Genomic DNA, 13,927 nt, shown 5'->3' with positions numbered 1-13,927 from the left:
GTTGTATGTAGTGAGTGGAGACAGTGGTGTGTGTGTGTGTAGCGAATGAAGACAGTGGTGGATGTTTTTATGCCTCCGCCCCCGAAAGTGGCTGGAGGCATTATGTTTTCGGGTTGTCCTTCCGGCCCATACGTCCTTCCGTATGGGACTAAACCTCGTTTTTCTCAGCAACCACATGTCCAATTGAGACAAAACTTTCAGGGTATCAGTGACAACTATGCAGAATGGTTTTATGATAATTGTTACATCATAGGTCACGTCGTATGGCAGCCATCTTTGATTAACCGCAAATAATAAAAAAATTATTTCTCGAAAACCGCTAAATGGAAAAATTTGAAACTTCGCACATTGTCGAGTAATCCCAATGGGGAACAAAAGCATGATAATGATGACATCATAGGCGAAGTGGTGTACCAGCCAAAAATGTTTTAATCGAATTCCTTATCCTAAAAATCTGAAATTGTATGCACATGATATATGACCCATTTGTATTGAAATATTAAACTTATGACATCATAGGTCACATGGTTTGGCAGCCATATTGGATTTAACCTAAAGCCATAAAAAAACATCTTATCCCAAACCACCAAATCGATTGGCTCGAAACTTTGTGTGTCATTGACTAGGCATGGTGATTAAAAGATGATCACGAAAACATCATTGGTCACATGGTGTCGCACCCATATTGGATTGAAGGAAAATATTAAATAATTATATCTCTGAAACGGCTTACCCTATTGATGCGAAATTTTACAAATATCATCTAATACCACTGTTGTATATAATAGTTTTGAAAATGATGTCGTAGGTCACGTGGTTTGGCAGCCATCTTGGATAGAAAATGAACCTTATCCGTTCAACACGAAACTTCACAAACGTGATCCCCTACCCATACATATGCAGAATTTACATTTTAAGGTCATATGTCATGGGTTGCAGCAGCCATATTAGCTTGAAAGCCAATAATTTAAAAATAAAATCCCTTCTCTGAAACCACTTCACCGATCGATGTGAAACCTGTCATGGCTGGTGAAAATGTGATACTTGAAAACAGCTGAAGAGATTTAAATCAGACTTGTTTATTTTTAGGATGGTGAACGAGGGCATCTACCCGTTGTGGGACTATGCGGAGGCATATTGGCGACACAGTCGCATGTGTCTAGTTTTTTTATTTATTTTTTTTACGGGATTTTGCCCGCCACAAAGCTTGCAAGGCCACTCGAGGTGGGGGCTACACAAAAGAAAGCAAAAGCACAAAATAAACTGCCAAAATAAAGACTCTCTGCTCACCTTCACTCTTTCATTCCTCTTTACTCCCACCTCTGGAACAACTCCCTCACTCTCTTCAATCCCACTCCTCCCTCCAGTGATTGAAGGCAGTGGTGGGTGTTTCGTGAGTGGAGGCAGTGGTGGGTTTGTAGTGAGTGAAAGCAGTGGTGGGTGTGTAGTGAGTGGAGGCAGTGGTGGGTGTTGAGGCAGTGGTTGATGTATGTCGTGAGTGGAGGGAGTGGTGGATGTGTATCGTAAGTGGAGGCAGTGGTGGGTGTGTAGCGAGTGGAGGCAGTGGTGGGTGTGTAGCGAGTAGAGGCAGTGGTGTGTGTAGTGAGTGGAGGCAGTGGTGTGTGTAGTGATTGGAGGCAGTCATTTATGTGTCATGAGTGGAGGCAGTGGTTTGTGTGTCGTGAGTGGAGGCAGTGGTTTGTGTGTAGTGAGTGGAGGCAGTGGTGGGTGTGTAGTGAGTGGAGGCAGTGGTGGGTGTGTAGTGAGTGGAGGCAGTGGTGGGTGTGTAGTGAGTGGAGGCAGTGGTGTATGTGTATCATGAGTGGAGGCAGTGGTGGGTGTGTAGCGAGCGGAGGTATTGGTGTATGTGTAGCGAGCGGAGGTATTGGTGTATGTGTAGCGAGCGGAGGTATTGGTGTATGTGTAGCGGGTGGAGGCAGTCATTTATGTGTAGTAAGTGGAGGCAGTGGTTTGTGTGTAATGAGTGGAGGCAGTGGTTTGTTGGTAGTGAGTTGAGGCAGTGGTGTGTGTAGTGAGTGGAGGCAGTGATTTGTGTGTAGTGAGTGGAGGCAGTGATTTATGTGTAGCGAGTGGAGGCAGTGGTTTGTGTGCAGTGAGTTGAGGCATTGGTGGATGTGTATCGTGAGTAGAGGCCGTGGTGTGTGTAGTGAGTGGAGGGAGTGATGTATGTGTACTGAGTGGAGTCATTGGTGTGTGTGTAGCGAGTGGAGGCAGTGGCTGAGTGATGGTGATCACAGGTGTCAGGAGACGTGACAGACAAGTTGTGGTAAACACCGTCACCACGGAGACCCTACGGTTCATCACTGCTCAGCACTCACCTCCTCCCTCCCTCTCTCCAACCGCCACACATGTCGTCATTGTCAGTCAAACAATCTTTTTCTTGTTGCTACCTGTAACCATTTATTTTTTACATTTTATATTAAAGTCAACAAGCAAAACAGATTAATGTTCAGTACGGATCGCCATTTTAATAAACATTCACAGTATCACAGTAATAGTTAAGAGTTTAAAGTAATGTAGAGAATATTGTTGCGGATCTCGGTTTACGGTGCTCCCCTTACCGAGGGGGGTTTAATCCCCTCGTCTATTAAGCTGGCCATCCAAGTCCTAGAAGATACCGCGCTCCTTCCGGTCGGAAGCAGGGCGATACTTCTGCCCGAGCCACGGACAAGATGGAATGTTGCCGAGCGGGTTGGCAATCCGAAGCTCGAGCCGTTAGCGGCAGTCTAAACCCGATTATAGCGGTTCCTATATCGTGCCACCGATATTCAATTGGGGACAGGACGCAAGCGATCGGATGAGAGGAACCAAAATAAAGCAAGAACAAATATAATTTATTAATTATTTACAAGAAACCCGAAGAGGAAATGAAAGAAGGGTATCTACAACAAGAAGAAGAAGAAGTGACACAGGGCAGCCTTAAACAGTCTTATATTATCACACGCCCAGGACAGTACAAACACACTTACACGAATGGGGAATAGCAGGTAGAAGGAGAAGGGTCAAGCAGATGGTTCCAGGCTCCGGGTCCGCCGCGAAGAATGGCAGGCAGCTTCACGTGTCGTTGGCGCGCGACCAGACCTTATAAGTATGCGGGGGACTGGGATGCCGCGTACGTAATCTTCGGGCCAACTCTCTCTCGCCCAGCGTTCGTCTTAAGAGGGTACCCTCGCGCAGGTCGCTCAAACAACGTGACAATCAATCGAGCGCTCCCCGCGCAGTTCGTTCACAATCAGCATCCCCCGGCGCAGTCCGTTATCACAGGACTCCCCTCGCGCATCTCCATGAGAGGGCTTGGCGCTTGCGCTTTTATAACCCGCTTAGAAATCAAGCCGCGCTTCATCGAGCCACGCCTATTAACGAGCTCACCTCAGCCCTGGTTGGCTGGTGGGGGCTTACCGGGCACCCCCTGGTGGTGAGTTGACGTGGCCACACCTCGTTCTTGCCGCCCCGCCCCCTTCTTCTCCAAGCCTGACCTCGTGTTCAATGGCGGCTGAGCCAGGCAGCGAACGCTACTGGCAAGCCAAGGAACACAATTTGGAGGAAGGCTACGCCGCAATATGAATTGACAAGGGGGCCTACTCTTATTTAATTAATACAACGCAGATTCAACTATTGGGAACAGATCCTTACCTGAAACACATACTAATGAAATAACTAAAGGAGAAGCCTATGGTGTGCTACGTGTTGCTCGTGGCCTAACTAGGGTGCGACCTTTGACTCCACAAAAAAAGGGAATATTTACAGGGGATTATTTATAAGGGAATATTACAGATATTTACAAAGTGGAGGGTTCTAAAAACGACAACAATATTATCATAAATTTTGGTGTCTTATTTAAGTGTAGTTGTTACATCGTAGAGTTAAGCTTTTGTAACGTAGAAACCTATCTCCACTTATATAATGGGTGTATATGGGAAAATTGGTTTTGATTTTCAGAAATTCACCTTACAGAAGGAATTTGCAGAACATAACTCTTCCGTAAAGCGAGGGATTGCTGTACGTGACTTTCGGAATGATGTATTAATGGTAAAGGAGGCATTTTGCACACATGTTGTGTTTGTTGTCACACTGATTCAGTTTGGCTCTCAAGGTACTTTGAAAGCTCTTACACGAGCCTCAATCTTGTATACAAAAAAAAAAAAATGTATCCTTTGTATAAGGGCGGCACTATAAGGAGCATCGATTGTAACTCCGGATTTTTGTGTGAACCAGTGGTCATTAACCCCAAAACAGCACATCATGCACCTCCCAGTTGGTTGCATTGTGTTTGACCTTAGCAATGGCAGCATCATGACATGTCATCAAATCCACAATATGCTGAATTGCATTTGGCACACTGATACCAGCTGTGGCTGGATCTTTATGTAACGGTCTAGGTCTCTCGGATAACATGAAGTACGTATGCATTCATATTGTAAGTCTATCTACAGACCCTGCTGCCACTACTTTACCAGGAAGACGATTTCAAAATATTGACAACTCTTCAGTTTGTGAAATACCCATGCCTGAAAGTTTTTTTAAAGGATTTTAAGCACTCCTTGCCGAGTTAAATGTTCACCTGCATTGATTTTGCTCTCTAGTTTTTATTGTCTTAAACATCTGTATCATTCACTCATAACCACCTCCTTTCTAATGTATGAAGTGCAATCTCCAAAAGGCGCTCCTCACAGCTTCGTCTGGCTAATTCCGGAATCGATCTAGTTACTCCTCGTTGCACCCTCTCAAAAGTAGCTATGTCCTTACTCTGGCACAGTGACCATAACTGAGCACGATATCATGAATGAGGCCACACTGAATTCCTGTACAGTGTTACCACTTCCTCTTTTGATCTATAAATGATCCCGTCCTGAATAGAGGCTAAATCTGATTAGCTTTTCCAATTAATGCCTGGCACTGCACTGACCTACAATCTACGACCACCCACGGGGTCCTACGTCCACCCACATTTACACTTTACCACATTATTTTCACACTTGGAAAGTCTGTTGCCAATCTTTGCTTTAACTTCAATGACTGACTCCCCTCCCTCCCCTCCCAAACCCCACTCCTACACGCACACACAAATACACATATATACACACACACACACACACACATACTGTATATATTATTATAGTCATGGCAGTTGCCCATGAGCCTGGTGTTGGCTTAGCGGTTAGGGTGCCGGCTTGGGATTCTAGGATCCTGGGTTCGAATCCCGGTCGATCGCTGAAGTAATGCCAGGAGGGTTGACTCAGCCTGTCATCCTTCTGAGGTCGGTAAATTGAGTACCAGTTCACTGGTAATTCCCTGTGTCTGCAAGAGGCGACTAATAGGGTTGGCGGCAGGAAGGGCATCCGGCTGTAAAACATTGCTTCAAAAAAGGGGACCATGGTCCCCAAAAAAGGCCAACCCCTGCTCTGCGGGGAAAAATGGCCTCTAAAGGTGGTTCTTCTTCTTTCTTCAGTTACCCATTCTGAGTCCGATGATTTGTCTCAATATGACTCTAGCAGTCAACCCATTTGAAGACCTCCAGCTGGATCACATGTCCAACAGTCACGATACCATACTTATTGGGGCACTGAATCGGTCGAGCGCTTCGCTAATTATGTTCACACACCTCGTTCTATCAACTAGGCTGAGTGAGCTGGATATGAGTAGCACTGTCTTCATATGCGGCTTTAACTGCACTGCCAATTTCCCTTCAACGGCTTTCCTTAATTACAAGAGGGACCATGACGACCATTAATTCACCCCGAGACCAGGTACTGGATGTCTGTTGAAGCAATAAACAATGGTCGTGGGGAAGGGAACATTAGGAGAAGTAATAAGAATTAAAATGACAATAAAAACCCCTTGTCCACCCACACATACGTGCCTAGCACATGTGTGGTAGTGGACAAGGGGTGTTTATTGTGTTCAGTACGGTAGCTCCCGGGTATCTTCGCCGTTTTGCCTGGGGTATGCGCTTTTATAATCCCTGCACCCACCTTTTGCCATGATGTACTGCGCATCTCTCCACGTACTCACGATTGGGCTGAAGCCCAGTTTGGGGCCTTTCCCCGACTTGCACTTGATGATCCTGGTGCTGTGGGATCGGTTGTGATGGTGTAGCTGGCATTTCCCACCTAAAGTACGGGTTGAAGGCCAACCCAAATGCTACAAAGGTCATAAAAGACAGATTAATAGAGGAAATTACATTAAATAAAGGTTCAAAGGGATGGCGATTTCTAGACACACACATTAGGGAAGGGTGTACATCGTCCGTCTAGACATAAAACAACACACAGCTAATATCACGATTAAATCGTCTCACGCTTGCTCAAAGTGATTCATTAAGGAACTACCTAAACTGTACAAAATATATTTAAATATACAAACTTCTTACAACTATATAAACTGACTACCCTCACTGGTTTGCCAATGGGGAGGGTGGCTGTGACGCCCTGCAGGACTAAAAACAACACCTGTTAAAGGGCGGATGATGGCCGAAATAAGTCACTGTATAGATGTTTATCCTCGTCACCATGTAATTTATCTGGGATGTATTCAGTTACCAAGTTTCTTGTAGTGCACTTGCCAAGTAGCTTAAGCACTCAAGCAAGCACTCCATTCAAAACCGTTGCTAAGGAACAGCCAGCTTGGCATGCGCGAGCTATCTGCTTAGTAAATGAACACACCCCTGGATATCTCAACAGTATACACAATACAGTATACATACAAAATGCCGTCAAAAGGACAGTTTTTTTAAATTAAAGATTTCAAATATTAATCACAAGTATCGTAGATCCCAGTAAAGTGCCACTCTATCCCATGGAGGTATGAATTAAGACGACAGTGCAGAATGAGGGATGACAGCCTTGCTTACAGAAATACACCTCGTTATAAGAATCGCTGATTTCTTAAAATTTTCACATTTCACTCCAGGTTTATCAGGTGATTTACTCCACAAGATCCGATCGTCAAAGCCAGATTTCAATTATATACTTTAATTATTCCGTGAGAGGTCATCGTAGTTCCAAGGGAAGGCATTTTTGAGCAGGCAGAAAAAAATGGCAGCTAAAGAACCCAGTGATGTGACAGAGGGCCGACCAAGATGGTGTACCTCCATATCGGTAATGCTAGTTTTGTTTTTTTGACGCGTTATATTCAAAGGCGATGTTTAAATTTACCCAAACACCCAGTTTTCATTTATGCACTGAAGTCCCCTTCGTACCTACCCCCTTGGATTCCCCTTGAAGTCCCCTTCGTACCCCCTTGGAGTCCCCTTAGTACCCATTTGGAGTCCCCTTAGTGCCCCCTTGGAGTCCCCTTAGTGCCCCCTTGGAGTCCCCTTAGTGCCCCCTTGGAGTCCCCTTAGTGCCCCCTTGGAGTCCCCTTAGTGCCCCCTTGGAGTCCCCTTAGTGCCCCCTTGGAGTCCCCTTAGTGCCCCCTTGGAGTCCCCTTAGTGCCCCCTTGGAGTCCCCTTTGTATGTATGCATGCAATGCAAAGTTTCAGGCTGTTTGACTTCATGGTTTTGTAGTTATGGGACACAAACACACACACACACACACACACACACAAACACACATATTATATATATACTAGCATATAAGACCTGTCGCTTCGCTGACGGGAACACCAATCTTTGCATAATAGAAAAAAAAATGATTGTTGTTGTTTGGTATTGATAAAGACATTAAATGAAAGAAATGGGGAAAAATAAAATTAGGACATGTAAAGTGAGAGTTCTAAAGGAATATTCATCAGTCTTTTTAGATGCTGAATTGCAAATAATATACAGCAACACACTACAAGCAGGAAATCAAAATGCTGAGCTGAGGAAATCAAAATGAAAGAAATTCTCCCCCTCCCCCTCCCTCCCTTCTTTCTTTTGAATAAATTGTCTCGGGTACGTATATATATAGATAAGTATGATTTGTATAATTTTGATTCGTGGAAATTTGGAATCAATGTGGTGGATATAAAACATATTTGTAGGGAGAGGGATAACTGGTTATGTTTACTTCCTGAGAGTGGTTTCATTGAAATCCGATCTCAAGTTAACAAAGAAGGATTCCTGGGAGATCCTGCTCTCTGTGCAGGGATAACCAACCAGTGTTGGCATTTGCAGTTTTGACACGGGTGTCCAATGTCCATGTACCCTTTCAAAATAAAAATGGGTTTTTTTTGGATCACAAACATTGCCGGAAGTTACCCAAATCCACCGTAGATGGATTTATTGAAATCCGTTGATCCGTTCTCAAGTTATAACACGACAGACAGACAGACAGACAGACAGACATGGCTCCTTTTATAATATGGATATAGATATTTTTTTAAATACATTCCAAGGCAAAATTTTCCAAATTTAATTGCTTTGCATTGGAGTATTTGCCCTTCGAATGGAAGATTACAACCTTGTGTGCTTTCTTTTTTCTCTACAGGTGGCCGTGATGTCTTTAACCGTGTTCCCCATCCGCCTTATCCTGGCTATCTTCATGATGCTGTTGGCCTGGCCCTTTGCCTTCCTCCCATACTTTTGGCGAAACAAAGACAACGCATTCATGCCGTTCCCATGGTGGCTCAAGTAAGGGCTGATAGTTTGGATATGACGGGAAGTAGAACGAAAATAAAAGTAATATCGTAGAGCTGGCACTACTATTCATAAAGGGATGATGACTCCAAACTACCACTATATGGGATTTATTTTTTATTTTTTTGGAATACAGAATCGAGGCTCATGTAAGAGCTAACAAATTGAACATGAAAACATGCACAGACACATAAAACATGCAATGAAGGGAGCGGGAGACAAGAGGGGGAGAGAGGGAGAACACAAGCACAACAACAGTAGAGAACAGGGACGTCGGTAGATCTGTGGAAGGGGGAGGGCTGGGGACGATGGAAGCAGTACATGGTATAAAGCAAATGAACACTTCTAGGAATTTCAGGAAATAAGTTGGGGATTTAAAGAGGCGTTATTGATTGATAAAGAGGCGTTATTGATTTAAATAGGTGGGTTATTGATTACTCCAAACTACCACTATATGGGTTATTGATAGGTCCAAACTACCACTATATGGGTTATTGATAGGTCCAAACTACCACTATATGGGTTTAAAAGAGAGGAAAAAAATTTGGAATACAGAATCGAGGCTCGTGTAAGAGCTAACACAATAAACATGAAAACATGCACAGACACATAAAGCATACAATGAAGGGAGCAGGAGACAAGAGGGGGAGAGAGAAGGAAGCACACAAGCACAACAACAGTAGAGAACAGGGACGTCGGTAGATCTATGGAAGGAGGTGGGCTGGGGGAGGGACATGGCATAAAGCAAATGAACACTACAAGTAATTTCAGGAAAGAAGTTGGGGATTGAAACAGGTGGATTTGGGGTGTTTTAACAGGGGTATAAAAGGTCTAGGTTTTGATCACAGACAAGGAAAAGATCAAGATCACAGACAGAGCTGGGGGAGAAAGGCCGGAGAGGAGTCGGTAGAAAACAGAAAGACCACCATCCTGCCTGCGGTGAGAGAGAGAGAAAGGCCCTCAGAATCTGCTTCATCACAGGAGATTCCAATGATTCTGAACGCTTTGGTTTCAACCGTGTGAAGTTGAGCCAGGTGTGAGGCAGGAGCACCGGCCCAGAGGGGAGTTTCTGTCTTCTAACGACTTCTCTACGGCCTTGCTTCCCCAGCTCTGTCTGTGCTCTGTCCCCCAAATATTTCTGCAGGATGCACAAGATCTGCCTGCAACCCTCTTCTGGTTAAACTGCCAAAATCAAGACTCTCTGCTCACCTTCACTCCCTCATTCCTCTTTTCTCCCGCCTCTGGAACAAACTCCCCCTTGTGGAATCAAACTGAGACCTCTCATAATAATCTCTCTTACTCAGACCTCATACTCTCTTCAATCCCTCTCCTCCCTCCAGGTCTTCAAAACAGCTGTTCACCATCATCTCTTATCTTCTCCCATCCAAAACCTTGATCTTTTCTACCCCTGTTAAAACACCCCAAATCCGCATCTATCAATCCCCAACTTCTTTCCTGAAATTCCTAGTAGTGAAATTCTTAGTAGTGTTCATTTGCTTTTTTCCATGTATCCCTCCCTCCTCCCCAGCCCTCCCTCTTCCACAGATCTACCGACGTCCCTGTTCTCTACTGTTGTTGTGCTTGTGTGCTCCCTCACCCACCCCCTCTTGTCTCCCGCTCCCTTCATTGTATGTTTTATGTGTCTGTGCATGTTTTAATGTTCAATGTGTTAGCTCTTACACGAGCCTCGATTCTGTATACAAAAAAAAAAAAAAAAAACTTCGTAAGTGGTGAGGACTCAGGTGTGCCAAGGAAGGACTTTGCGCGATGGAGGATGCCCACTGCCCAGTCGGCAACTGGCTTTGGAGGCCAGATTTAAAATGTGGTTTTCCCAGGAAAGATCATGGCAGATAGTGAGACCCAAAAGCTTGAGTGACAGAACTTCTTGGAGAGGATTGTTGAGAAAGTAGATGGGAGGGTTTCCAGACGGTCTTTACGGAGAGACAAAGTGAGAGTGTGAGATTTGTCAGGATTGAAAGACATGTTCCACTTGTTTGACCAGTTTGTGACTATGTCCAGGTCTGCAGAGAGTGAGGAGGCTGCTGCCTGCCAATCTGAGGGTGGAGATATGGACCGGCAGAGAGTGGAGTCATCAGCAAAGAGATTGAGAGGATTTCCAGAGAGTCAGAGAGCTCATTGATGAAGAAGATTACTCCAAACTTTGGGTTATTTGGCTAATTGATTACTTTGAGTTTGGGTTGTTGATTTTTCCACACTACCACTATATGGATTATTGATTACTCCAAACTACCACCATATGGGTTATTGATTACTCCAAACTACCACCATATGGGTTATTGATTATTCCAAACTACCACCATATGGGTTATTGATTACTCCAAATTACCACTATATGGATTATTGATTACTCCAAACTACCACTATATGGGTTACTGATTGTTCCACACAACCACTATATGGGTTATTGATTTTTCCGAACTACCACTGCATGGGTTATTGATTGTTCCACATTACCACTATATGGGTTACTGATTGTTCCACACTACCACTATATGGGTTATTGATTGTTCCACGCTACCACTATATGGGTTATTGATTTTTCCAAACTACCACTATATGGGTTATTGATTGTTCCACACTACCAATATATGGGTTATTGCACTTTCCAAACTACCACTATATGGGTTATTGATTGTTCCAAACTACCACGTTATGGGTTATTGATTGTTCCAAACTACCACTATATGGTTATTGATTTTTCCAAACTACCACTTTATGGGTTATTGATTGTTCCACACTACCAATATATGGGTTATTGCACTTTCCAAACTACCACTATATGGGTTATTGATTGTTCCAAACTACCACGTTATGGATTATTGATTGTTCCAAACTACCACTATATGGTTATTGATTTTTCCAAACTACCACTTTATGGGTTATTGATTGTTCCAAACTACCACTATATGGGTGACTGATTGTTCCAAACTACCACTGCATGGGTTATTGATTATTCCAAACTACCACTATATGGGTTACTGATTGTTCCAAACTGCCACTTTATGGGTTATTGATTGTTCCAAACTACCACTATATGGGTTATTGATTGTTCCAAACTATCACTATATGGGTTATTGATTGTTCCAAACTACCACTATATGGGTTATTGATTTTTCCAAACTACCACTATATGGGTTATTGATTGTTCCAAACTACCACTATATGGGTTATTGATTGTTCCAAACTACCACTTTATGGGTTATTGATTGTTCCAAACTACCACTTTATGGGTTATTGATTGTTCCAAACTACCACTTTATGGGTTATTGATTGTTCCAAACTCCCACTTTATGGGTTATTGATTGTTCCAAACTACCACTATATACGCCCATTCCATGTTTGTTGTTGCAGCTTTGCTCAGTGCGTTCCATACTTTTCCACTTTTGATAAAAGTTTTTTGGTGAAGCCTACTGTGGTCAAACTTCAGTTATTTTGTTGTTGTCATTGCTTGATAAAGTCGTTTCATTTCTATGTTATTGTTTATTTAAATGCTGGTATTGTCCCAATACTTTATAATGGTGATCTTTTTTGTAGTGGACAAAGTCCCGACTGTATGTTTCAGGACTTATTCTAACTAGATACAGTTTGACAAAAGTTTTGTTGTATATTTTCACTTTCCATATATTCTGAAGTCCCCGATCCTGGTGATTTACCTTAGCACCTCTGTTTTACCCAACACCTCTTCCCCCATCAGGCTTCTCGATATCCCTTTGAAAATAATCATGCGGTCCCTGTGGTTTGTTGCTGGCTTCCACTGGATCTGCGTTAAGGGGTCACCTGCTCCCCCGCAGCGCGCGCCCATTCACACGATCGCTCCTCACTCAACCTACTTCGATGCCATCCCGGTCACCATGACGATGTCATCCATCGTGGCCAAGACTGAGAGCCAGCAGATCCCATTGTGGGGAAGTGAGTAAACAATATATTACACAATTTGAGGAAGAATGCTCTCCCAAGACGAATTATGCAGTTTTGTGGAATTTGATATGAAATTTGCATCGAACCCATAATAGTAGGGTGGCTTAGCAAAATTACCGTTACACGGTGGACAAAATCACCAAATTTGGCATGAACACTCCTAATGACCTATTAATCAATATTAGCCGAGGAGCCCTCGCGAATTTTTACGCGTATTCGTGTAAAACCAAAAAATCCAAAATGGCCGCCATCCAGTAATTAAAAACACATTTCCCGGGTTATATAAGTCATGGATAGCAAAAATTGGTATCAAAATATAAATTTTTAGGACACTGAATGTGTATTTTGATATTACAATATCACCAGTAAATTTAAAGGGACATTCAGTGATTTCATGTGAAGGGCGCCCTCAATGTTAGGGGGGGGGAAAGCTTTTGGCTTGAATACATTGCTTATAACTCCAGGTCATCAATTATTGCGAATGATAAGCTGTAAACATTGTACCCTGGAAATACAACATTATCATTAGGAGTGCAAAATATCGAGCCCAAGAATTGGGCGTGTCGCTTATTGGATGTCACGCCTACCATTACAATCAGTATCCACTATAAACCAATGAGAGGTTTAGATTAAGACACTTAAGTGTGTGCACAATGACAGCACCATCCAGTACAATGCAGTCATAGGTTGAAGGTGGCTCAGGCTGCTCGGGCTGCTCAATACATTTCAGTAGATCGGACTTTGTGTTTGGTAAATGCAGATTACCAAAGTCTGAGAGAGAAGGTGGAAAGGGTTGTATCTCATGGGCAAAGAATTCCTTCAGGTCACCCTCGCGACTTTGCATGGCAATGTACAACTGGCCAAAAAGTGCCACATTGTTCTGGAGCACTTTGATCTTCTTCCCCTGCTTTGTCGGGGCCTTGGGTTTAGGTCTCTTGAAGAGAGCCAGTGAGTTCTTCTTGATTGGGTCATGTATAGAGCAGCTGCGATCTTCAAGTACACTCTTGACATACTCCTGATACTGCTTTATGCCTGTGTCTTCCAATGTGCGTAGTGCGGATACTACAGATCCATGCAATTGCGACTGTCGAGTGTCACTAGCTCTTCAAAATCATCAAGGAAGGGGTTTCCCATTCTGTTGAAGGTTTCAGAAAGATTGTTTACTTCCTTCTGAAATGTTTTTTGTGATGCAAGGCCCTGTTCATGGTTCCGAAAATCTGGGTCATCATTGGGAAAGTATTCTTCCTCAAACTGTGTTTGCAATCTGGCCAACTCGGGACCTGTTAACATCCAGCGTCTAAATGCGACAGGGTTTCCTGTGAGTCCAATACAACCACCAGAGCCTTTGACTTTCGCGTTCTCCTGTTCATGAGCTTGGTCAAATGGGATAGTAGAGAATATTTTGCTGG

At 43.5% G+C, this 13,927-nt stretch overlaps 1 protein-coding gene across 6 annotated transcripts in view; it reads left to right on the top strand.

Moving 5' to 3' along the window:
* Window positions 1-13,927, top strand: part of LOC137434835 (lysophosphatidylcholine acyltransferase 1) — a 112,770-nt gene that overhangs the window by 26,171 nt on the left and 72,672 nt on the right. For 4 of the 6 annotated variants that reach the window (XM_068127969.2, XM_068127968.2, XM_078785021.1 and 1 more), the window contains 2 exons: window positions 8,431-8,573; window positions 12,295-12,509. In XM_068127969.2, the coding sequence (XP_067984070.2) occupies window positions 8,431-8,573; window positions 12,295-12,509 (358 nt within the window). The remainder of the gene's footprint in view (window positions 1-8,430; window positions 8,574-12,294; window positions 12,510-13,927) is intronic. The other 2 variants (XM_068127971.2, XM_078785022.1) reach the window with 1 other exon arrangement.

This window comes from Myxine glutinosa, chromosome 9 (assembly GCF_964187855.1).
Source record: "Myxine glutinosa chromosome 9, kmMyxGlut1.1, whole genome shotgun sequence".
Taxonomy (NCBI): Eukaryota; Metazoa; Chordata; class Myxini; order Myxiniformes; family Myxinidae; genus Myxine; species Myxine glutinosa.
This window is presented reverse-complemented; position numbering and strand designations above follow the sequence as displayed.